The sequence below is a fragment of the Tinamus guttatus genome, unplaced genomic scaffold (genome assembly GCF_059628265.1).
Source record: "Tinamus guttatus ecotype Peru unplaced genomic scaffold, ASM5962826v1 Tinamus_guttatus_pri_ptg000287l, whole genome shotgun sequence".
In the NCBI taxonomy this organism is placed as follows: Eukaryota; Metazoa; Chordata; class Aves; order Tinamiformes; family Tinamidae; genus Tinamus; species Tinamus guttatus.
The window spans coordinates 3481043-3507391 of NW_028288821.1; the positions used below are offsets into that span (position 1 = coordinate 3481043).

Genomic DNA, 26349 nt, shown 5'->3' on the forward strand with positions numbered 1-26349 from the left:
TTTGCTAGTCACTGGGCATTTTGCTTTGCCAGATGGTTCAGAGGAAGTATATTTTTTTCCTCTTTTCTATTTTTAGGTCGTGTCTTGCAAAAGTAACTAGGTAGAGGGAGACAGCTTGCCTAGAGATATATGGAGAATGCAGCTCTATTTTAAGGAAACTTCCAAATACCAGAATTGGTTTAATTTTGGGAGCAAATTCTGAAATGCAGAAATGACCCACAAAGGCAAATTATATCTTTTATTGTATCATAAAAATAAAAAAAATGGAATTAGATCTCAAAACTTTTTGTTTCCCTCCTTCCTAAATAACATTTTAGAGAGACAGCTGTGGTGCTGTATTAAACAGTACTTGAACACTAATTAAAGTTTTTTTTTTTCATCAGTAAATTACCACCAGGAGTTTCCATGCAGCTCTAGAACAATATTTGCACAATGCTCTGGTTAATGAGGGAATTGCATGCCAACTCTACCTTCCATCCGTGGAAACCATGGTTGCTCTGGAGGCCATTTCATTCCAGGAGGACAATTCAGGCTTTTCCTTAAGAGATTTGACACTAGAAAAAGGAAAATATTGGTAAGGCATGGCCTGATAGCATTTCTATTGTACCACAGTCGGACAGCACAGTGCCTGCTAGATAGGAGGAGCACAAAATGGGGCTAACCCAAACACTGGGGTGGGAAGAGCCAACCATCTAAGTACTATGGGCCTAATTCCAGGTCATGGAGTACTCGGAGAAATGCCTTGCTCTCCGGAGTGATGTACTGATAACATCTTTGCTTGGGTGAGTACAAATGCCGAAGCACAGATGCTCTCTCTATGTTAATGGGCTAGAAAGGTTTTTCTCCTGCCCCACTAGTGGGACCTCTTTGTGCCCAACTATATTCATCGTTCATTCCCAAGACTTATTGGGATGTGTGTCTGAGATCTGTCTCCTTCCCTGCCAGTTATGTCTCTCCAGTTTTAACTGGCTTAAATAATAAGGCATCCTCTCATTTCTCTGGGAGACTAACTCACAATTAGGAGCAGCCATGTGATCTAAATGACCCTTAACCACAATGAGTGCCTTATAATCAGGCCTTCCCCATAATGATATAAAAAGATATATTTATCTTTTACATCCTATTTATATTTAGACCTTGGCAGAATGACAACAGTCATCTTCTACAGACAACAGCTTCTACCTTTTCTTCAGGGCTCTAGACTTTGCTTCAGACTAAGAACATTTCTTCAGCTTTAGGGAATGTGTCTAGCTTTCTATTTCTTATCATTGAAAAAAAAAGTGTGTCACACACGACTGTACATGCTAGAGAAATTCACTGGTAAATCCAAACCTTCTACAGCTACTTAAGCCCAACTCAGTGAGAGGTGAGGACAGATGGACAACCTGGCTTGCTCCATTTTAGGCACAGCCAAAAATACTGAGTGATAACACCGAGAATGAAGAGTCCTGCTAACACGGGATATATTTCAGAAATCTGAAACAGACTTCTGTGTACAGTCCAGCAAATAGAGATTACAAGGCATAAGCATGCAAGTAGGGAGTGATTTTTCTCAGTATGGCTAGAAGATATTGCCAAGACTAAATTCAGAGGCATCTGTAAAGGCAGAAGCAACACTCCCTTGGGTAGAACTAGCTAACTGCAACACTGTTTGGTCCCTAAACGAAGTGCTCTTCCACAGAGAGGAACAACCTCTCTCTCAAAGGAAATGGGATAACCAAGTGACGCCATATAGGACACCAGAGTGTATGCAAATCTAGACCAGCCAGCAGCACCCAGGCTTGGTGTATGTGCACATTTCCCATGTACACCAAAAGAGTGCAAGGGTCTTTAGCATATCTGCTGTTACTTCATGAAGCTATCTAAGCTGGGAGACCACGCACCCTGCAAATGCTGCTCTCCACTCCCAAGGTCAATAGAGAGAGAGAACCATCTCCACGAGTAGTGTGGATATGTGGGCTGAATCACATCCCAGAAGTGCCTGTGCAAAGTTTCCTTAGGGACTGTGCCAGGGCGGCGAAGCCCTGGGGGAGGTGAAGGAGCGATAGCAACCTGTCAAGCTGCAGCCCAGCCAGCAGATGATACTCTTGGAGAGGGGCCCAGGACCATGACTGGAGAGATCCCATCTGCTTGAGAGCACTAGCAGGTATGTAACATTTTTGAGAAAAAAGAAAAAGGGGGCTATGCTTTATGCTCAGCAGCACAGATGAGCCTTTCTCGATTACCTACCTGTCCTCATGCTGTGATCCAATTTCAGAGGAGAAATTCCCATTAGCGGTCTGTCTGTTTTCACCATTTCTGCAAGCAAAACAGAAATGATTAGGTAGGAAAGATGTAGGAGAGATGTGGGGACACTATTTGGGGCAAAGGAAGTATAAGGCAAGGTGCTTGTTGAAAGTGTGATATATGCAGTGCAGAGACTGGATTAAAACAAAAGCTTGAAGAGTCTAGTGGGTAGAAAACTGCAGCTTCTGTGCTCATATTCTGATCAGGAAGAATGTGGTGATGTTTGAGCTGTGGGAGGCCCATAGCTTCCAGCTGGGTATATTTCCTCCCAGATTGCTAATGGTTTTGTAGAGTGCTGCTTTCTTAGCATCCCCATGCTATAGTGTTTATTGTTCTGGAACTGCAGTGTCCAGAATGATCCTGTGTGTCGAGCAAATAAAACAAAGCAGAGCCGAACTTGCCAGTGCAACATCTCTGTTGCTATCATTTTGGGAGCTTTAGGAAGATACAGAGCCAGCAGACCCACCTGATTTCAGGATGAGTGGAGATTTTCTCTGATGTTTCACTCAAGGATGTGGTCGTTTGGCTCCTACTACCCATTTCAGTGCTGCAAGACACGGAAAAGTAAAATAAAACTGTCATTCCTGAGCAAGCTGGCTTCCCATTGAATCTGGCCAAAGCACTGAAAATACACTGAAATACATTCACTTGCAGTACATTCACTTTCACTAAAGTAATCTTTATTGTAAGCATTTTTTTTAAAAAAAATTAACACACTGATATTACCACCCTCTGCCAATGAGATGCAGAGAGGAAAAATAACAACACAAAATTAGTGACTAAAGCACCATTTTTCAGTGCTGCAGAAAAAAAAAATTCCAACATTTTTTATACCATAGTCAGGAATTCAGACAAACAAAAAAAAGCTGAAAACAACTGAAAACCTGAAAACAATTCTACTCTACAAAACTGTTGAGAAAGAGCTCAGTGGTTTGGGGTTTCCCTCCTCCTTGGAAATTCCTATCAGGTTTTGACCACTTCTATTAGGCTGTTGTCGGATCATTGTAGGACATATGTGATTCCAGACATGAGAGCTTTTTAAAATGTCTGCCTGTGTCTAAGAAGTGTTGTATGTACGAGGCTGACAACTTTGTGGCACTTCACCATCCAAGGCAGCGCTCACAGAAGTCTCTTCCAGTTACACTTGGGGCTGTATTCAAGATATGCCAGCTGTGCTGAAACACCTGGTGGGAGACATTGCTTTTGTTCTTTGCTCATTCTGGGAAGATGCAACTGTGTTTCTTCCCTTAATACTAACAAAACTACCCAAAGGTAAGAAAGCATGAAAAACAGAAGACTTTTTTGTTGCATCCTCCTGTGGGGACCCACCACAGCTCTGGCGTCTGCCTCCTGGTCAGACCCTGCTGCCTAAGGATCCACACCAGAGCTGCACAGGCATGACAAGCCTTTCTACTGAGATGCTTCATCAACAGAAACCAGCATTTTCTATTTAACACAGCTGTGGTTGTTCCTCTCCCCAACATTTGCGTTTGCACTGTAAGACAGCTTAGCTTCCCCAAACGCACAGATTAAATTTCAGCCTATTCACAAAATTGTTCTCACTGTGTTCATATGTGTAATGTGGGAGGGAAGGAGGGAGGGCAACTGCTTCCCTGCTGTGCCTCAGACCTGTACCACAACAGCACAAAACTGCAGTGGAAATTCATGTGGCAGCGCCTTCATCCCGCAAACAAAGCGCGCGGAGCGAAAGGCCTCATCTACCGGACTCCCTGCTGGGCCACTAAGGACCCGTGTGGCAGAGAAGCCAGAAGCTGCTGCCTGGCACTGAGCCACCGCTCTGAGCGGGAGGAGAGAGCAGAATCCCAAATTAAATGAATCCACTTGAAAACCGAGCAGGATTCCCCCTCCTATGGCAGACATTTCCGCCTTCACATCAGTCTCGCTCAGCCCCACTCCACATGGCAGAGATTCCAGACCAGCATGGACTAGAAGAGGAGGTCACTGCTTTTCCTTTACATCAGACACAGCCTGTCCCCAGGTCTCACGTGCCACAGTTCTGCACAGGTCTGCACCCCTCGGCTTACATGTTGCCTTTAGAATGGCTTGGTGGCTGGAAATGAGGCTAATGTTTACTGCCAGAGCAAAGATCAATTTAAAGATAATGAATCTCTCCAGTCACACCTATCTCTTGCTATCACAGCAGAATAATCAAATCTTAAGTCTAACAAAAGCTGTGAGTTGGCACAGGGGACTGGAAATAACGAGATATTGAGTCTTTCATGCCCAGAAGATGGGGTCAGTTTGTGCAGCCAAGGTTGCTAGTAAAAGAGAACCTCACTATCTGATGGCTGCTTGCTGGGGATGTGATCTCGCCAGAACCTGCCCTGACTCCTGCTGTGGGCTCCTTTTCCAGGACTGGTGCCAGGCTCATTTCTGTGGCATATGAGCACCCTGTAAATGCAGGACTGATTCGGGCCACGGAGTGTGAGCACCCCTAAGCCTTCAGATCTGCAGCAGGGCTCTGTGGCAGGTTTACACCATGGAATTTATGCCAGAGCTGGCCTGCAGTTAAATGCAGGCTGTCACTTTCCAGGGCTGTCATTTAGGCACCTTCAGATCCTCTGACCTTGTCATCAGGTCTCCCCCTTTGTTTACCTGAGTTAGTTCACCTCGGGTTTCATGTTGGGTCCTTCCCTTTTTGCAAGGCAGAGGCAAACAGAGTCTCAAAGGAAGTCTCTTTTGAGAAACCTCAGTCCCCAGCTGTGTTCCCCTGGCAGCCTTGCAGTCAAATGCAGTAGTTGTAAAGATGGCAAGTCAGTGGACCCTAATATCAGAGACGGTCAGCACATTACTCCAGGATGAGGCCAGTACCTGTTGCCATCTGGTGTAAACTTGCATGAATCGGACACGGTGGAACTCCTCCTCTGCTGTCCTTCTTCTTCTTCTATCTCAATTCTTTCAGATAGCAAACAGATAGAAAAATATCACATGGCTTCCTATTCCCCATTGCCAACTAATCCAAGCAGTTTATTTCAGCTTTCCCTTAAGCTAAGGGCTTCCTCTGTTTCCCTTGGGGGAATTTTTTCCCATTGCTTGTGCTCCACATACTCTTTAAGTGGTGAGTATCTCAACTGGCTGAATTGAGACCTTCAGCCCAAGTCAATGACAGTTTTCTGTCTGCCAGTCACTTTACAAATGGCATCAGCTGAGGCTAAGTTTCAGAGAATGCCCTGGGCATCATTTCCCTATTGTACTGACTCATTTAGAATTTAAATGCCTGAAGAATATTGGCACTGCAGGGTGCACTTCTCCCTCCCCTAGAAGAAAGGCAGTGAATGAGTCCAGGCAATCACTCCTTGCTTTAGGTTGACAATAACCCAAGTAATATCCATGTTTTAGTCTCAGTACTTATGACACTGTGAACTCTCAAACACCAGCATCATTTGCCCCAAAACATCCCACTTTTCAGCTAACTATCCCTCCTCCATTTTGAAACACCAGGGAACCTCCTGTCCCAGCATTTAACAGTATCCCTGCTTGTATCCATGTACACAGTCACACAGCCCTGGCAGCATTTCCAGAGCTGGATCAGTGACCTACCTCTTGGCAAACAAGGGTGGGAATTCTTGTGTTGGGCTGCTGCAAAGGAAGCACAAGATAAAGGTTGGAAAAAACTTCGGAGGCAAAGTCGGGTCTTGGGCAGAGGCAGCTACTGATTCATTTAGTGCAAAGTATTAGGGATCACATAGTGCCATTAGGGCAACATTGACTGTGATTGGATGCTTTAAAGTTGAGCGAATTATAGCGCAGATAAATTAAGCATAGGAAGAGTGGCAAGTTATAATGTGAAATAAAGGAGTTTCCCCAAAAGGCTTTTCTGATTTACACCTTCTTGACGGTTGTTTGTATCCTTGCACACACATATACCTCCCTACTCAGTCCAACATCCTCCATGCATCAGAGAAACTAGTAGCCAGTGAAAGCTCTCTTCTTAGCGCCCTCATGAATCCTGCCCAAGAACTTGTTTCATTCTGGACACTGTTGATTATTGCAGCCATATCCCCTCCCTGCTTTCCCGTGCACTAGCAACCTCCTGGAGCCTGTTTGTGTCAGGAGAAAAAGGATTCACACAAAGGGAGCTGCAGAAAGCTCATCATAACAGTTCCTGGGAGAGCAAAGATCTCGGAAATTTGCATTTCTCCTCCCAGAAAAGAGATGGACAAAAGAGCCTCAGACACCAGGAGCTCCCACACACACTTGTACACTTTCCTCTTAAGGTTTTTTACAGAATTACTTTGGAGATATAAGTAATATCAGGATCTTGTCATTAAAGGCATTGCTCAAACATAGGATAAAGATAGACTCAGTCCCAAAAAGTTGATCAAAACCGGGTGCAATTTCTTACAGCAATCTATTTTTTTATGGATTGCCCTTTCCATTCCACTGCTTCCCGCAATGAAACTGGGTAGAGGAGGAATACTAAGAACTGAGTCTGAAAATTTGGGTCTTAGTTGTTGGTTCTAAAGAACAGGGGAAAATTATGTTTTTTTTTTTTCTCTTCCTGTAATGTCATCCCTCTCTGTAGGACAGACAGATTTGTCTCATTCTGGAGAAACAAGTGAATCTCCTTGGTACTTCTAGATAGCTGGCAGCTAAATCTTCGCCACTCAGTGGAGAGATGCACATTGCCTTCAGTGAGTCTTTGGATCAGGTCACCATCCTTGTGAGACCATGCTCACAGCCTCTTCTCTGCTTTCTGTCCCCAGAGAAGAGGACACATGAAGACTCACCCATTGCTTTTCTTGGCTGCCGAGAGGACGTAAGCCCGTTCCCTGCTCGCCGTGCGCCTCAGGACACTGTAGGCCGCCTCTGTCCTGGAAGGGAAGGAAGGAGTCACATTCTGCTCCTGCTAATAGTAGCTGCCCAGTGTGGATCTGAAGTGGCTATAGGTGAAGAACCCAGGGGAGACTTGTGCTGACTTTGACAGAGTTCCCATGCTCTGGAAAGATTATGAAATCCAGTCAAGGGCTAGGATGAGTAACAACGTCTTATCTTTTTCCCAAGCACAGATCATGCTCTTCTGAGCCACAATGCTCTCTCATAGATGCAAAGTGTTAAAGTCTTTCCTCCTCCAGGAGCACAGAGAGAGTTCCCCTTCTCAAGACCTGGATGCCTGAGTTGCTGTCACGTGCGAAATACACATCCTTCTCCTGATGTGAGAATGAGAGACCAGTCTAGATCCAGATTTAGATGAAGGTCCAGGCTCGAAAGTGCCTGTGTAGACTCTGGGAGCTGGACTTCTCTATTTACTGCTGGACTACTCGCATGCTTCTATCTTTTCACATAGACAGGATATACTTGATGGATTCCACAACCCAGCCCCAGCTGCCAAATTAATTGGGCTGTGCTGTCAGGTTGAATCACGTCAGGCTTTTAATTATATTTTGCTGGGAGCACAGCCGCCTGCAGGCATAGATGCGCTCTCTGTAGAAATGCCTGCTTATTATTATTATATTGCAATCAGCCCTAATGGGTCAGCTGTAAACGTCATCAAAATGACCCTCCCAGTAATGAATAGTTAAACTGAAGTAAGTCCACTTGCCACTGTCCCTGCAAGAAAACAGTGGCCCCCTTCAAGGCGTACCTCTTTTTATGTTCATCTGGAGTAAAAGGGACATCCTCCTCATCCAAGTCCACTGACCTTTGTTTGACATTATATGGAGCTCTGAAATATGAAAGGGAAGGGAAGAACAGAGTAAGGGAACTGTCTCTAAAGATTGCTTAAGAGGCAGCACAAATACAACCCTAACTAATCCAAAGGCAGGCCTTGTAGAAATGGGTTCAGGCACAGGAAGTGTCACACAGGAGTGGGAAAGACCCTTGTGTTTTTCATGTGTTTTGGGGTACACATGTCCGCAAAGGACTTTGTTTTCTTATTGCAAGCATTAAGCCTAGAAGGAGGTTGACATTAAGTGCTCAGCTGCACTTCAATGGTGCAAGCAGTCTTTGATATGAAAAGCAGTGTATAAAATGCCAGAAGGTCTCTACTTCTTCCTGGATTCAGAAACTCTGAAGCCCCTAAGCTGTGTCCTCTGGTTTCTGCCTTAGTTAAGATCAAGTAGTAAAATTTGGTCCACACAAAGACCACTATCAGGCCAAGGAATGCGTCATGGCCCAGTCAGGCCTGGAGATAGTGCCAGGAAAGGATTCACTTTTAAGTGAAAGCTCTACAGTGTTTGGCTGATCAGCCTGGCTGGGCATCCACATGCAGCTGGCTTCATCTCTGAGGTTCTAGTGCCGCTGCTCTCCTGCAGCATTGCTCAGTGCATGGACAGAGAATACTCACAGTTTCTTGTAATCCTCCGTTGTCATCCTGTAGCCAGAGGAAGAACGGCACTGGCTGGATCCCTTCACTGCAGTGCTGCACACAGCACAAACCACATGTGTTAATGTGACCCTCCTAAGCTCTTACCCTCTACTACCCTTTCCCATAGAGAGATTCATGCTTCATAAGACGAGGAAAAACACAGTGATCACAAAGATTCAATCTCTGTATTCAGAGAATGCTATTTAACGAAAGGGCAACATTTGTCTTCTTTCCACAGACTTGGACTAGCATTTGAGGTCTGCTTTGTTTCCCCAGGGCCACTGAAAGGTGTCAGAGCCAGTATGGGCATACCCTGCTACACCCAGTGCTGCTTCGACACAGGACACAGGATCAGCCCTCCCTAGGGAGGAAGACACCCTGTGGCATTAAGCTTCTCCCCAGCTGAATCAAAACAGGAAGAAACACATGGTTTCCAAAAGTTTAACTTGAACTGCAACAAAGCATCTGCTGAGAGTGCAGCTGTGCTTAGATCTCACTTTTTAACATTAAATGCAAGTGCCTCTCATTACAAGGTGGGTTTCTAAACAACTGACATTAGAAACATCAAAACAAAGCGTTCCAGCCTTGCAAGGATTCTTTTGGAGTGGTCTCCCACCCAAAACTACTTGCCAAATTAAACCTAAATTTGAGAGTAATTTTACAGTCATCTGTCCTCCATGTATTGATGGAGGAAGTAGAGAGTTTGATGCCATATCTCTTTAGTGGATAATCTTAGTGGAGAGGGTTGTTTAACAGCCCCATCTTCCAGGGTTTAGTCGGGATTTAGAGGAGTTCAGTGGGATCCCACAAGCACCGGCCAAGGTAAGACAGACATACAGCATTTGAAAGCTCAGTTTCATGAAGAACATGAAGACATACAAACCTTTTCTGTGTTTCTTTGGAAGACGCAGAATCTGGGGAGGAAGGAGTTTTATCAATGGTCCTTGTGAACACTCCCCTGGAGAGAAAAGAGACATGCTAAATGTGTTGCAGGGGAGTTTGGAACCACAGCTAGGAGAGACAAGACATGCACCATTCTTTGGCCAAAGAGCATCTGTGTGCCCTGCTGGGAGCAAGCTGCTCAGAACACAAAGAATTAGTATTAGCTTCCTTGGAAGAGTCATCCTGAGAAAAATCCCTGCTTCCCTACTCCTAAGCCCTTAACAACACTGTAAAATCTGCTCCCAAGCAGGTTTGGGTATGGCATCACAGGGCTTGCCAATCCGCTTGGAATCGGGGAGGCATCAGATTCTCTGTGGGCAATTACTAACATGTCAGAGGAAGCTGAACCACCCAAGCCCCATCACCAGCGCAGTGGTGATCAAAAGAAACACACTCATCCTCCCATGTGTGGCAACTGTATTATTCAGAGATCTGATTTTCTGTTAACATCACCAGAAAAGTAGCTGGAATACATGATACCCAAAAATATTTTTTCAAACAACTCCTTGAGCATCACCACATTTCTGGCTAAGAGAGAGCTGTAGAGAGCACTGTTCCTCATATTTGCTCCTCCTGATCCAGTTTCCTTCTCCTGTAGTCCAAGTGCTTCTTGCAATTCTGTATACCAACCTGATGAGGTAACCAGACTGAGGTTTGGCAGCAGGAGACCTGTGCAAGAAACAGACACCAGTGAATTGTGAACACACAGGAAAGAAATAACAGCAGCAGCAGCACCAGTACTAGAAGCAATGTTCACAGGACACATGGCTACCAAAAAAGCCTCGGGTGATAGCCCAGATACTTCAAGAAAAAAGACCTCAAGGACGAGGTTCCCATCAAACTGGGCAACCACAGCCTCCCATTAGCCCTGCGTGGATCCTTCCCCTCTGTTATGTGTCTGTCTGGGTGCCCCTAAGATCGTAGGATAAATCAGGCTTTAAGTAAACTCAGGAGATATCTGGCCTAACCTCCCGCTCAAAGCAGGGCCAGTCACGATGCCAGACCTTAGCAGGAGGGCAGGAATGCATTGCTCACACTGTGTATCTGAGGTGATTGTCAAGCTCAGATTAGTCTTTCTCCTATTGCAGAAGCAGAAATGCAAACTCACTGCCAGCATAGCCTAGCTCTGGAAATCTCAGAATGGGAAGAGCTGGAGCACGATGAGTGCTAGGCACCACCCCAGGCTCTTGCTCCTGCAGTGGCCTCTGAGCAGGCACCAGCAGGACGTAGCCAACTGCAGCCCCACTTGCTGGCAGTTCCCCGAGCACTGCACTCTGGCTGAGAGCTGCAGGGAGGCTGAGCAGCTGCCCAGCCTTGCATACTAATGCCTGTGCTTGCTTTGGAGCATGGACAGACCCAGAGTATCCTGGACTCCTGGTCATTTGTTGGTGCTGACTTCAGTCCCTCAAACATTTGTGCCAGGGGAAGAGGCCCCTTAAATGTCACACTTCTCACGTCACCAGTGTCTCTGTTAGCGTTAATAAGCACACCAATAAGCACAATGCTGCAGAGAGAGGCAGAAAGGGCAGGGCATGCCAGGGAAACTGCCCTAATTGAGGCAAGAAATGGCAAGAGCTGGCACAGTGAACGGGAGAGTAAGCAGGAAACTGTACGGGGAGAGAGCAAAGCTTTCCCAGTAACAACACTGCAGCCAGCAAGGAGCTCACACGCAGGGCTAAGCCCTTCCCAACAATTTTACTACAAGCTCTTGGGTCTCTGAAGGGGTGTTTCGCCCTGCACCTGAAGCACCACTGGACTCCCATACAAGGTTTCTCTTGCTATGAGGAGCTCCGAGGTTAAGGACATATCATATCAGTACAGGAGCCAACATGCAGTGGGAATCTCATGGAATCACAGCCTTGATAGCATCCATTCATCTGCCTCAAGGACATCCATCCACCCATTCCTCCATCTCTTCATCCATCTAAGTCTTTATCCATCCATTCATCCATCCATCCATCCAGAGTTTGTAGGAGGTGAGCCATGCTTGGTATGAGGTGAGAATTTGTAAGACATTGTACTGAGCAAAGCAGGCTTTCCTTGGGGACTGTGTGTTTCAACACAATCACAGCAGCAAGAGGGTATTAGGAGGTGAAAAAACACCATACACATGGGGAGAAACAGTAAAAACATAACTGATCCCATGAGGTAATGCAGAAGGGAAGTGACAGAAAGAGTCCTCCAAATTACCTGTCATTCTGGGGTGCAACAATAGGTGCTGAGCCTGAAGATCCCCCGTCAGCCCGTCCAGGCCTGAGTAAACAGAAAACACAACCACATAATCAACTTTTGATCTTCATTAGACTTGCCAAACATGGCAGTAATGGTTTTGTTTGTTTGTTTGTTTTTGAGAGAGAGAGAGTGGCTGGGAGAAGAGCAATTTGGGCTTTCCCTGGTGCAGGGGCAGCTGCCTGCCATACCCCTGTGAGCTGCAGGGGGAGATGCAGACCAGGCTGCTTTAGGTCACTTAGAAAGTCCCTCCCATCAAAGGAAATTCTGCCTCTCCCCCCTGCTTTTTTTTTTTTTTCCTCCAGTCACTCCAGAGACTGTGAAACAGAATCTGACTTCACGCATCTCAGAAGTTCTCCTGAGACCTCAGATCTGCCTGTGCTGTTGGATTTGCAGCTCCCAGAAAAGGCCATATCTTAATGTTTCAGTGTGTATTTATCAAAAATAAACAGGAACATTGCAAATAAACAGGAACACTGCATCCCTTCAGCACTGGCGTTTCACATCATCATGGGAACTCCAAATCATGCCACCCCCACAGACTGCAGAACAGAGTGCCCATGAGAGGCAGATGAGGGAAAAGGAAGGGAGAGGAAGAGCATTTCTTGGTGGCCATACTTACAGGGGGCTGCTCTTCTTCTCCTCTTCAGAATCTGAGTTCTGGTGGTGGATCCAGCTCTGATCTCCTTTCAGAGTGGTACGAACCTTCATCTGCCTTATGATCCTCCTGCGGTCCTCATCTGTAGGTGGGATCACTCGACCTAGGAGAGGCAAAGGAAAGGAAGGAAAGGAGAGAGCAGAAGAGGTCACTGAGAAAAGGCAAGAAGTCACAGTGCTGCAGGTGAGCTAAGGGCAATCTGAGACAGCAGGAACACAGATTTCCTTTCAGTTGCAGAGATCAAAGCACTGAACAAATCTTTTGCTACTTCTGATGGAAACAAGTTGTCATCTACACTTCATGATCAATTTACCCTTGCTTCCTTAATGCCTCTTCTACAGAGATCTGTACAACTGCGTTTTTTTTTTCCCCCTTTTCAGTGGACTGTTTAATATTAATGGATCGATTTCTTTCAGGAAGACCAAAGACACATAGTAGTGGGTGGTCTAATCACACTTTTAAAAAGCAGTGTGTTTCCTCTGGCATTCCCATCAGATCAGCTTTCTGGTTTGCTGGAGAGGATGTTACTTATGGTGCATGAAGTAGCAAGGTTTGGATGCAAACACACCACACTCAGCTTTGTCTTGTGTCCTGTCAGGCTTGCAAGACACACACACTTTGGTTGCCCATTTCCACATTTCCATTGCCAAGTGCAGTTTCAAACCCACATTTCTCCAAGAACCCAAATCTCAAAATGTTCTGTATTCTATGCTCTCTCCTTCAGGCTGGCTATGTCAAACAGCAACTCGGCCCTCATTCCCATTCTCTTCCATGGATCCGCTCAGACATAACTACATTCTCTGAAGGAAAGTCAGCAATGGCACTTAAAATAGAATTTTTATATACAAGGAAATGCTAAATCCTCTCAACAGTACAAAGATCAAGTGAAAAAAAGGCAGCACAGGTTAATAAGGAGGAGCACTGGGGCCAAAAAGGATTATAGCAGTACGAAAGGACAGTGACAGTGAGGAAGGTGTATCCTACTGAGGTCCTCCTGTATGACATGGGTTTGATCAAGCTGAGTGCAGCTGGATAGAATAAACAGTATTTCAACTAAGAAATTCCCCTTCCAGCTTTTTTCTTGTTTTGGAAATAGCTATTTTCCCATGAGAAAATTAAGATGAAGACCAGATGAGGATATCTCCTTCTCCAGGTGTTTCTAACTGTCTTCCATCTCTTACCATTTTGAAAACAACTACTAGGGGCTGAGAACATAAGGCTTTTGATAATAAAGTGTATTAAGGTTGCATTATTAATAAAACACTCTTGTCAATGCCATGTGAAGGTAACAAGCTGAACAAGGATGGTGTCCACTGCAGAGACCTTATATTTTACCTGTAGAAGAGATGGGAATATGATATGCATAGACAGGGTATGGAGAAGTCATCTGGGTCAATCACTTCAGTGGCACCTAATTGCTATTGTATTTTCAGCAGACATTTCAGAGAAGAAGGACTTTAAGGAGGACATTGAAAAGAAAAGAATATGGTAGCACATTCCTTACACTCATCTCCAAACGTCAGCCAGGTTGTAAGCACTCTAGTTCTTTGTATCTTTGTGGATAATGAAATTCTAGCCAAGTGTACATAATTCTGGAGCTGTCCCTCGAGCAGGTTCTGACAAGGAAGAGGTGTCTTTATCCCTTGAACATGCTGCACTGGAGGAGCTGAGCTGAGAGGATGTAGTTGATACAACCGAGCAAGGAAAACAAGAGAAAGCCTATGGAAGAGCAAGAATCCCCAGTAGGTAGGAGCAGGGAACAGGATTACCTTTGCTGACACCCAGGGACATCATGGCTCTTGGAAGTGCCTTCTCCTTCAGTTCTGGTTAGAAGACAACAGGCCCTTGGAAGAAACGGAAAGGGAAGAAATTAGTAGCTCTCAACATCTTTGAGGCCATGGGAGAGGGGAACAGCACAACAATGTCACAGCCACAGAAGTTAGCAGAAGGGCATAGACACAGGGAGCCGCGATTTCTCCCCCAGCTTGTACTTTCTGGGGTTGTTGTTTCAGTGCCAAGAGACAGGTGAAATCACAGGAACACGTTCTTATCTGCAAATCCAGACAGGTCATGGCAGATGTGTCCTTCCAGGTCTGGAAGGGAAGCAAGGACGCTGCACCTTAGCAAAGGTGCCCAAGCCACCCCGACCGGACAGACAGCACGATGCCTTTTGCAGTCTATAAAACAGCTGAGGCTGCACCAGTGTTGGCCCCAAACCATCTTTCATCCTTGCTTGTCTCTGAGCGGTGCTCACAACTCACACAGCCACTAGCTTTTGCCTCAGCTCCTCTCCAGGGCTCCCAAGGGAGGATTGAACAAGATAAAAGTTACCCTTTGAAATGACCAGCTAAGCAGCAAAGAGAAACTCAGATGTACAACTTGGGAGATGCTTTGAAATTAGGAGACTGCAAAGCACTGACCCTTTAAGTGCAGTTCTTGAACTGAAAACAACCACAAAGCAAAAACAGGAAAAAAATGATTGTTTCTTCACACTTTGAAGCTTCTCAGATAAACTGTGAGATAAGACCTTGTTTCAGAAGAGAAAGTCAAGGGAACCTTCCAACTGTTCTAACCCTTTTCTCCATTCCTCCTTTGCCGAAACTATCTGCTCAGCCTAGATTTGTAAGTGCCTGCGCTATCCATGAAGGAAAATGCCTCTTTGGGAGCCTGTGAATCTAAAACCAGGCTGTTAGGATCTGCTGGTGGGCTGGTTTCGGCAGCGCTGCTGGGAAGCCACATGCCACTAAGGATTGTTGAGCTGATCTCACAGCATCACTCCTTGGCAAAGCCTCCTTCCCTGGCTCATCTCAGCTGAAGACTCATCTCTGCTCTCTGCACATCTCTGCACATCCAGGTTTCCCTGTGGCAGTGGACAAGTCCTCTTACACTATCCCATGGCTTCTTCTCCCTATTGCAAACACTCCATCTTGCTTTCCAAACAAGAATTCTGCTCTCAGGGTCCCCCTTTCCAGACAGTTTAACTGGCCATGCTCTTTACAAAGGAATGAGAACAGCAGTGTTCTCCTAAATTTCTACAAAGAGCCTCCAAACATCAGCATACCTTTATCCTGGAGGTGGGAGACATGACTGCAGCCTGGAGGAGCAGAGCCGAGGGACCCAGGACTTGGCTACTTTGGGTAGAAAAGAAATCCTAGCCTCTTGGACCTGTGCCTAGAGCATCCATGAGTCTTCATTAGCATCAGCGGATTCAGACCCCGGTCGTGCCACCAACTGCAATTCAGACATGAATCTTCATGATCTTACAGAGGAATAAACATAGGTTTAGGGACATACTGAAAAGATTCAGGCTGATGGATGGAGCTCATCAAGGTGAGCACTGAGCCCACAGCTCTGCTGCATCTCCTTCATTAAGGAAGGCCATGAAGTGGCTGCAACTTTTCCCTTCCACACGAGCATCAAGGAAATGCAGCCTAAAGACGATCATCGAAAGCTGGGGAGATGCAGCGCACAATTTTTTTGCACACATTTTTTATTTTTAACCATCTGCTGCAAGCTCCTGTTGGAGGCATGATGGAGGTCTAGGTAACCCTTTGGGCTGATGCTGTACCAACCTTTTATGTGTGTTCAGTGACTACAGCATTAAAAAACAAATCAAACAGAGGTTATAGCTTTTCCTGCATGAGAAACAAAAAACTCATTTTCTTGTTTTAAAAATAGCTGTCACTGATACTTGGCAGAAAAACTGCCATCAAGAGATACAGAGATAATAGGTGTGATGAAGAAAAAAAACAACAAGAGAGATGCATAGGACTCACCAACCCAAATCAAACACAGTCAAATCAACAAACTAGTACTAGGAGTAACGCTTTTGTGTCTCCACATCAACCCTAACTGCATTTCTCCCACCTCCTGCCCAATTTCTCCTTTCTCATAACTGCATTTGTCCATGTTTTGACATCCCAGTAGCTCGTGGCTTTCCAGAAAATAATTTGCTGGGCTGGATGGCACCTTGGCGTCCTCTGTCCATTTGTCACCGGGACATAAGATGTGACCGAGCACATTTGGTATAGAAACTGCAGCAGCATGTTACTGGTATCTTTGCTCCGTTTTAGACATGAAACAGAGCTGAGAATTCATTTCCTTGATGGAAAATGTTGCTGAAAAGCCATGCATTTTTCAATTTTCATTCACATTTTTCGTTAAAGACTTCTTTTGCCCTTTTCTGCTGCTAAAAATAGGATTATTAAAAATCTGATGGCTAAAAATATACAAATTGAGACGGAAAAAAAAAATTAAATAAGCATATACCTTTCCCTTCAAAATATTTATGTGGAAGGCTTTCCTTCAGAATCCGATGGGAGCCCTTTGGAGCCAAGTGCACCCGTTAAGTGCCTGCACAGCCTCGTGCCCTTGCTGCGAACTGGCACTGTCGGTGCAGACGAGCCATGATCCTTCTTTGCTTCCCGCTCCAACCCGTTGCTGCAGGTCCCGCTGTGCGGTTAAGCAGCACCTGGTTTGGGTCGAGCTTGCCGTGCTTGGAGAGACGAAGTCTCTCACGTGCTCCCCGGACAACCTTGCAGAGCTATCTCAGGCTTGCGTTTGCAAAGCGCTGGGGGATCCTGAATTAAATGCCAGAGGGACTTGCAAAAGGCCACTCCTGAGATGCGTTCCACTGTGCAATGGCTCATGGAGGAACGGCGAGTTGCATTCAGCAAGTTGCCTCCATGGAGCAGACTTGTTCTTTTAACCAGACAGTGATATTCACAGTTCGCTCTTGGATGAGGTATCTAAAAACAGGCACAGGCAACAGTGCTTCTAATCTGCAACTAGGTACAGGTGCACACACTGTTATTGACCCAGGGCACGCTTCTTAGTGGTGGGCAAAGCTGAGAGACCCAAGAGGATAAATTCATTCCTTGCATCACAAATCCTGGGAAGAAATCAAATCCTGATTGGGAATAAGCAGGGCTAGTTACATGGGCAGAGAGGCAAATACCTGTTAACACACGTTTCAAGGTGGACCGCGGTTTAAAATTAAACCTTGTGACCTGCCTGGTAGCAAGGTCTGCTCACGTTGCAGCTGTAAAACAACCTGGAGGTTTGAACCCAGGCCAGGCAGCAAGGCCAGAGCCCCATGTCCCAACTCCCGCGTCCTGTGACAATATCCCTGCTCTCATCCAACCGGTTCTCAAATTCAATGCACCTTGGCCAAAGACCTGAGAAAAAGTCTTTGACGTGAACTTGTGAGTATTATTTGCTAGAGAAACATCAAACAAGCAGAAGGGGAAGACCCAAGCTGATCTTGGTGTCTAGACCTGCCTATTGGAAAGACTCCTTCCTCAGCAGGGCTTGCTGGGCATCACTGCAGACAATACTTAGTACATGCAAGCTATGACTTACCAGTCAAATACAAACAAAAAATATCTAGGTATCATAAGGGATAGATCTCAGTTCTCCCTGCACCTTCTTAAAGGCTTTTCTGAGTTGAAGAAATTTAGATTTCCTCCATTTCAAAAGGTCTACGATCCATAGAGCACTGTGGATCTTCCCTGCAAGACACCACTGGGTACAATTTCAGATGTCATCTGCCCTGAAACCAGTTGACCACAGTTCCTCTGGGCCAAAGCCCTCAGGGTCCCGTAAACAGTTCACAAGAGTCATGCCTTAATGAAAGTAAGTCCAGGGAGGAAGGCCACAGCGAGGACAACCACTCATCCAGTGGGGAAGGTGCATCCATAGGAAATGCAATCTACACACTGGTGTGGCACCAAGACGGTCCTCAAGAAAGTCGCCAAGAACAACAGGGACAAGGCAAGTCTCAGCCCCCGGAGCCGAGCTCGTGCCCTGGAGCAGGTGTCACATAGGGATCCTGAACCATGCAGCGCTGCTGTTAGGGAAGGAGATGACGTTCCCCTCCTCTCCTCCCTACCCAGCCTTCTGTTTTATTCTATTTATTTCCCTAATAGCACAATGTTAGAGGAGTGGGAGATTTGGGGCTTATGGGGTTATTCGCTTCTCAAACAGTCATTAGGAACAGGCAAAAGATGAAGATCTAGCTAGTCCCTGATCATTTCCAGCTCAGAAAAAAAAGGCTGTGCTGGTTTAAGATGAGAATGCAGCTTGCAGAAAATGGAAAAAATCAGAACGGATCGATACCAGCTGGCCAAAGGATTTAGCTGCATTTCAAGCTGCTATAAATATTTTAAATAAACAAAAAGCCTCACATTATTTCAAGACTAAATGAAAATAGTTGATTAGAAAAGGTTAGTCATTGTTTCAGGTTTTAACTTTTTTTTCTTATCAAGGGAACAAAAGCTTGATTAAACCTGGATGTACTTTTGAAAGGGCTCAGTGTCGCTAATTTTGTGGAAAGAGAAACTGTCCAAGTCTAACCACGGAGCTGGATCAGGTTCGTCCCCGCCAGTCCAAGCTTTTATAGCGAAGCAGCTGCAGCTTCCTCCGAGCACTCCAGCGGTCTCCTCCAGCCTGGTCCTAGCTAGGAAAAATAACTGGAGAATCTGAGAAGCAGGTACAATTAAAAATCACCAGGTGCTCTGCTCATAGACTGCATTCCGATTTTGGGGTTACATCTTTTCATCTGATCCAAAGAACAGACCTTCTTCAGCACAGCTGGCCTCAGTATTACTTCTCCATGAGTTCGTTTCCCTGCTCTTAGGCAAGGGGTGAAGCCGTATCCTTGCTCTCGGAGTGTTATTTTCCCCCCAGGTTCAGGCTGGGAGCTGAGTGTTTCGTAAAAATGCTTGCTGAGGGTTGGCCTGTGCTCTTGTTGGAGCTTGGGTATTTTGTATCCGTCAAGGAGAAAACAGAAAACTCTGCTCTTCAGAGCCTTCCACGTCGCACTCTGCGCGTGCAGCCGGCTCCTCTCCTCCCTGCAAAGCCTTGCTGTTCCGCTCAGCCACGACACTGCTGTCATCTCCATCAGGTGTGACCTCCCTGCTACCAAATCTCCTTCACCCCGGGATCCGCCACATCCCAGGATGCAGAGACACTGTGCTGAGGCACTGGCCTCATTGACATGAAGATCGGAGTCCAGTGTGAGCCCAGCAAAGTGAAACGTGACCGTGACTGGCACCAGCACCACAAGCCCACGTGGGTGAGAAGTCACATAGTAAACCCAAGCCACCTTGTGCAGGACTTTTCAAAAACTGGCTCTTCTCCATAGGCTCTCACAAGCTCTTCATTATTCAGAATCTGAGCATGTTTCAGGCAAGGAAACCCACATCGTCTCTCCCCTCCCTACAAGGGCAGCTCTCAGGCACGCAGAAGTTGCTTAGTCCTTGCTGGGCAATACAGGTAAGAGACAGCTAGATCCTGCTTCTGCAACTTCACTCTGTGCTTTGCAGTCCAACCCAACCTTACGTTTCTAGGAGGAAAACAAGAAACAAATGCATTTCCTTCGCAGGACCTAAAGCCCACCAGGCCATGTCTGGATGTTGCTGGCTACAAGTAGAGCTTGAATTTCAATCCACACTAACTACTTTTGCAGGAGACCTTATTTTCAAAGCACCAAGGACTATCTTGACAAGGATAGCCCTTCATGTCAGCTGAGGATAGGTCCATCTCCAGGAAGCCTGTGGGCAACTCTGCTAGGAAGCAGTGTGGGCAGAGAGGTCTCACCGTGGTTCACTCTGCTGGGTCCTGTTAGGAAGGGCAAGCTGCAGCCAGCGCGCCGCCCCGCGCCGAAGACGCCAACGCCGAAGATCCTTGTCACGTGGATGAAAGCAATTACATGCTCCTTAGTAAGGAAAGGAGAACTGAAAGCTTGTTTAGATTTTAATTGCCGGGGTGCGTCTGTCTGCGGGCAGGCTGCCAGGTCAGCTCTCCTTCTGCATGATACTGGGTGACGCCGTGGTCCCTGTCCCGGTCCGGGTGTCCCAGGCGAAAGCCTCACCCCGCCAGGCAGGCGGGCGGCTGCGTTACGGGAAAGGAGCCGAGTTCAGCTGCCACCCAGCACCAGCGATGCCAGCAAGGGGCAGCTCAGGCACTGCAGACTCCTCCTGCACCCTTAGAGTGGGACGGCTCCCCCAGACACTGCAGCGGCCCGGGGAGAGCTCAGAGAGGGAGAAGGCGCCACATCTTTGCCCACAACACGGTTCCTCTCCGGGAAGGAAGCGACACACGGCCAGTTCAGCACTCTCCAACAGACAGAAATCAGTAGCAGAGCACTTAATTGGGAAGGATTCTGCTTTCCGCATAAAGCCACTTAAAAAGATGTAATTACAGCCCTGGAGACGAAACACTTGCTATTCTCTAAAAGCTGACAGCAGCTCCTATTACCTGTGAGCAGGCAGAAGAAAAACCTGCCAGCCACCCCTTCTCTCTGGCTTCCCTTCAACTTTAACATGTCAATCACTGTTTTCTGCTTGCTTTTGTCAGGAGCTTGCAGGGCACTTGTGGTAAGAGCCCCTTTGCACCTAATAGCCACCTCACCCTCCGTTTGCCTCCATAATGAGCTAGTGCCCTGTTGGACCCAGTTCTGAGAGCTAAACGAGTGCCCTGGGAAAGGAAGCAGAGCTGCTTTGATCATTTACTTACAGCCTTCTTGGAGAATGCCACAGGGTGCCTTAAACTTGTGAACCATCTGCATGATCCTGGGTCCAGACCAGCTGCTGAGTTCACAGCTCCTGTTCTCCAGGCCTTGCTCTGACGCTCCGGATGGCACCTCCCTTGGACGTGCGGGACATGGGTCTCACTTACTACGTGACCCCACGAGAGCGGCGCCGCAAGAGGCTTCGAGACAGGACATTCTGAGATGGAGAAACCCAGCCCTCCGCTCAGACAAGCAACTTCGACCACATCTTCCTTCCTGTTCCTAGGTATGGGAGCATTTGAGCAGCAGTCTGAAGGTTGGCCCTCCACTGCAAACTGCACCAGGATAAATCATGAGGAAGAGCCTCATGGTTTAATGGTTGATGCATCTTCTACCCATCTGAGCCCAAATTAGAAAGTATTTAAAAGGTTTGAACAGAAGCTTCTTCATTTCAGCCTCCTAAAAACTCTGCCATGGATTTGGTTGTACAGAGCTAAACTAGGGGCTGTATCTCTCCTCTCCAGCCCACACAGTGAAAGGCTGAACCTTGAATTAATATTCAGCAGCTCAAGCTCAACTGTTCCAAACCCAAAGAAGAAAAGCCAAGGACAGAGCTTCTCCACGCAGCGTATGTGGAACCACCGCTCTGTGCCCCAGAACGGCAGCACTGCCAACCCAGGCTTCAGGATCACGAAACCTGTGCCCCGCCAGCCTGCCCTCCCGTGATCTGGATTAGGCATTTCCCTGGCACTGGCCGGGCACACAATGCAAACTTTGTGCCACTGTCAGGCTTTCGTGCCAGCTGCTACCTGAGCAGGTAGAAAGCTGGAGCAGGGCGGACAGCCTGTGCCTGCTCCAGCGGAGAGCCTGCCAGAACGGAGTTAACCCTTCAGGTAGTTCCTCTGAACGAGTTTCAGCCACAAGGAAGTTGAGGCTGCCTTACCACTTTGTGCCCAGTGGCTCTTGTGTTTCTGAGCCACGATTCCTAAAAGGAGATCTATTTCCCCCTGGAACTCTGCCTGAAATGGCACCCTGTGCCCGGGAAGGCTGGACACCTTCTGCCCAGCGTCTGCGCTCGGTGAGGCAAGCTCCAACACGCACCGCGCTTCAGGCTGTGCGGCACAAACTCCTAACCTGCAATTTAAGGTCTCAACCCACCTCATCCACACAGGTGGCTCCGTGTCTGAGGTAGGAGGTTGTCGGTCTCTGAAGGATGAGATCCACAGCCCAAGGCACAGGCCAGGCCTTGGGCTGAGCCCCTGTGCCCAATCTGAGGTGCAGAGTTGAGATGTAGGCTCAGCATTACCAGAGTAGCGGCTCCTCTCATTTTGGACAGGGCTTAGTTTTCCACCCTTGCCATCCATCTTCCCAGTTTTTTAACACTCACACTGTTATTCACACTAAATGATATTACAAAAGCATTAAGATATTTTTGAACCCAACCTTATACCTGATCAGAAACATCACAGAGCAGTCAGGGCAACCTTAACTCAACCATTTCAGGCATGTGCAACACAACAGCACATTGATCTCCTGCCCAGGGCATGCACAGGTGCTTGTAGGAGAAGAACAAAAACTAGAAACGGTTCTTGCTAGAACAAGAGGCAGCTTGAGCCCGGGAAGTTTGCATATGAGGGGCAAGTGTCAGCTACAGGAGGCAGCAGGTGACAACTCATACCCCTGCCACAGTCCTTCCATAACGCTAGTCACATAATTTCAATCACATCAACTCGCCATCAAGCCACATGCCCCACACAAACTTTACTCTGACCTGATGATACTGGCAAAGACACAAGCCAGGGAAGTCAGGAATGTGACATTAACTTCATTAGAGCATCCGTGCGCTCTGCCCTGCGGGATCACCGCGGAGCTCTGTTGTGCTGGGAGCTGCATGGAGCTCCCTAACGTGACCACCTTGACACAAAAGCTCGCTGCTCTTCTCACCAAAATTTCTAAATCACTTTTCACTATTCTGGATATTCAGTTTCATTACTGTAATTACAAGACATTAACTTCTAATTGCTCAACTAATTTTGGTGTTTGAAATGGAAGACGGGTGTTTACCGCACCCACACGCCATTGACCTTAAGCCTTGATGTCTAAAGACGAAAACACGGCGAAAGGAAAAGCCCTCCTTGCTTCCAAACGCAGAAGTGACTTCGCACTTGTACAACAGATCCACAAAGAGGACAAAACATCCACCTCAGAGGTGGCACAAAGTGAAAGGAAAATATGGGTGGGACGTTGCCTTCTTTTTTTTTTGCTTTTTAAAACAAAATCAATCATTCATGGAGATTGGGATTTTCAGTTAAACCATGAGAAATTTTAGCGAGCACATTTAATGCTTTGTCTTTGTCTGCATAAATAAAATAAGCCAGTGTAAGTACAGACCAGTCCCATTGAGAAGGATGTCTCTGCTCTCCAGCTCAAGGCAGAGCAACCAGAAGCTGGATCCAGCCCCACTTCTGGTCAGGGTTGGTCCGGGAGCAGCTGGAGGCCGGACAGAAGGAAGAGGAGAGAGGAACAGGGAAGACCATCACCCAGCAGGGCAGCAGGACGGAGCGAGGACAGAGGGAGGTGCTCGCCTCTTCTGTACCAGCTTTACCACTCCCATCCCTCCCTTCCCAGGGCGCTGATTTCACGCTAATGCAACGAGAAACAAAACAAGGCTGAGTAGGAGGCAGAGAAAAATCCCTGGCTGTGCTCCTCGTCCTCACACACACAAGGGCAGCGGAGGCGGCTTGGGGACAGCTTGCCCTGATCCCCCAGGACACCAAGGGGCTGTGGCTCCAATTTTACCCTAGTGTCCTCTGCTCATGCCTCCAGGTTCACAAGATTTTTCTTCTTTCAGCTCACTGCCACCCTCCCTGCTCTACCTGATACATAGTAGAGGGGGCTTAGAAAGACAGGGGATAAGGGCCAAAGAGAAGACCCAGCAATGGGACACAAGCAAGTAGCAAAGCCCCCATCCAAATCTCCTCATCGTGCCCTACTTGGTTCTTTGCACTAGCCCCATCCTTGTCACCAAGAACCATTTCAGATCCACAGTTTGGTCTGACACGTTGCAGAACAGGGCTGCAGCTCCCAAGCCAGGAGGCAGGTTGAGGGTATCAACTCAAGTCTCAGGGAGCTCCCTGAGGCTACGAAAGGATGTCCCTCCTCATCCTCATCCTCCTCCCCAGGCAGAGAGGGTAGGTGAAGCCCGGAGATGAGCAGCAGCCCTCGGCAAGGCTCTGAGGACCAACCTCCCTGCCCAGCCCTACCTGCAGAGGCTCCTCGGCTGTGGTTTTTCCCCCAGAGCAATGCGGAGCTCCCGGCGCTCCTGCCCCACAAGGGCTCCCAGCGGGTGCCCGAGGTCCGGACGGCTGTGGGTGAGGCAGAGCGCGTACCTGCTGGGGCCGGGCGGGAGGGCTGGCTCCAGGAAGCCAAGCCTTGTTTTGAGGAGGAGACTTGGGTGTGTTTTGCCCTTGGGGGGAATCAAACAGGTTTCTCCATTCAGACGTCCCCCCTCCCCGCCCGCTCTCCTGTGCATTCCTCACATTCTCCAGCAAATGCCACGTTTCCCAGCCCTGCGCTGCAAGGGGAGAGCACGGAGCAGCCCCCCTCCTGCCTCGCAAAAGTTCCATGCAGGCCAAGTGTAGCTCCTGCTGCCCAGGGACGGGCTCGTGCCCTGGGAAGGGGAAATCAGGCTTCCCACCGCTACACAAGTAGAGACAAGCCCTGGAGTCCGGGAGAGCGGATGAGGGCAGTGGTACCTGTAGCATCAGGGCTGGAGCTACAATTAGCGCTCAGTGGTGATTGCCTCATTCTCGCTAATCTAACGAGGTGCACAGGTGTGCTCATCGCTCTTTCACTGCAGACAAAGCTGCCAGATACTCTCGACTTCCTGAGTTTATTTTCCCCTTCTAATTAATTGCTGTAGTTGCCACAGGAGCCTTGAGGCCAAGCTCCACAAGAGGTTCCCTGAAGAGACCCAGCAAGACCCCAGGTACGTGTCTGCTGTCTTGGCTCCCTCCTTTCCACGTCCACTGTCACAGACCCTTTCTTCACAGTCCGTCTCTGCAACCATCAGCAAACATGATCCCAACGCACAACTGCTCTACAGTTGGATAACGAGCTCCTATCTCAGCATTGGTCTTAGATTCTTCTGCTGTGGTTATTCCTCTCCTTCTGTCTTTTCTGCTGGAGGCAAGGGATGTCACTGAGTCTTAAAATTGAGTGTCCATGGGCCAGTGGTGAGTGGTCTGCAAACTGATCAGAAGTAACATTGAGTTTGTAGCACAAGGGGCTCGGAGGGGAGTTCTCTGCATTTTCCTTGCAGCTCCGTGACTGAGCTGCTGCAGGAGAGCAGGTAACAGGATATTAGCCCTATAACAGGGCTAGCAGTCCATCCTGGCTCCAAGCAATGTAGTGAAGATAATGTATGAAAAGTCCTGATGTCTAAATTGTTATTCCAGTACCAGATATTTTTCTGGGAACTACTTGCGCTGCAGCGAACTACTTGCGCTGCAGCATCAGCTCAGCTGCCTTCCCCAGAGGCAGATGATGATCTCAGGTGAGACAGGCACAGGAGGGAAGATGCGACGAGTACAGAGACACCCCTCAAGTTCAGAGTGGGCACCGAAGGGTGTCCAGTGCAGGAAAGAGCCTGTTTGGACGGCACCATCCCTGCCTTTGTAAAGGACCTTCTGCTTCAGGACTCCAGCTGATAGTGCAGCTTTACTTTCTGTAACCCCTGAGTCACCCCTTCATTTGCTGAAGGCTCCTTCAGGTTCCTTCCTGAAATAATAGTGACTAACAGCTTGACTAGCCTGCTGGGGACAACAGGTCCACTGTGAAGGGAGCAAAAGGGACTCCCCAAGGTCTAAGGACTATAGGCTTCTTCCAGTGAACACACTGTTCCACAATGAATGTTCAAGAAAAAAAGAATATAGCACTTATTACGAACACCTTAATATTGAACACCCCCAAAATGGATGAGGAGACCATAGAACAACACACTCAGAAGTGTGTTGACTGTTGTGCTGACTGTTGTTTTACTGTTTCTCTGAACTGCCACAGCTGCATGCTAAAACATTAGTTGCAAGGGTGTCTATCAGCACTGCTCTCTTCCTTAGAGGAAAGGAACACAGTGAAAAATTGCTTTTCTAATTAACTGAGAGGAGATAGGGACAGAGATAACTAACCTTTTGTTATTAGATTGAAATTACTGGCTCAAGAGTACACTCAAAACTCCCAAAGACAGGTCTTACACTCAGGGGTGTGGTAGCAAGGTAAAGCAGAAGAAAATCTGCTGGCAGCTCCATCACAGCTCCTTAGATGAGCACATTGCTAGTAAAAGACGTTGCACAGCAGATAGCCAAGAGAAACACAGAGAAATGCCCTGCAGGACAC

At 47.4% G+C, this 26349-nt stretch overlaps 1 protein-coding gene across 1 annotated transcript in view; it reads right to left on the reverse strand.

The window, feature by feature from the left end:
* The window catches only part of ZNF185 (zinc finger protein 185 with LIM domain), a 29039-nt gene extending 14787 nt beyond the window's left edge, over window positions 1–14252 (reverse strand). The window contains exons 1-13 of the mRNA XM_088527634.1: window positions 14213–14252; window positions 12408–12546; window positions 11747–11809; window positions 10187–10225; window positions 9498–9572; window positions 8594–8668; window positions 7892–7972; window positions 7038–7121; window positions 5848–5886; window positions 5119–5202; window positions 2753–2833; window positions 2230–2298; window positions 471–554 (exon numbers count right to left, since the gene is read on the reverse strand). Coding sequence (XP_088383760.1) covers window positions 471–554; window positions 2230–2298; window positions 2753–2833; window positions 5119–5202; window positions 5848–5886; window positions 7038–7121; window positions 7892–7972; window positions 8594–8668; window positions 9498–9572; window positions 10187–10225; window positions 11747–11809; window positions 12408–12546; window positions 14213–14237 — 938 coding nt within the window. The 5' untranslated portion in view covers window positions 14238–14252. The remainder of the gene's footprint in view (window positions 1–470; window positions 555–2229; window positions 2299–2752; window positions 2834–5118; window positions 5203–5847; window positions 5887–7037; window positions 7122–7891; window positions 7973–8593; window positions 8669–9497; window positions 9573–10186; window positions 10226–11746; window positions 11810–12407; window positions 12547–14212) is intronic.
* Window positions 14253–26349: the final 12097 nt, after the last annotated feature.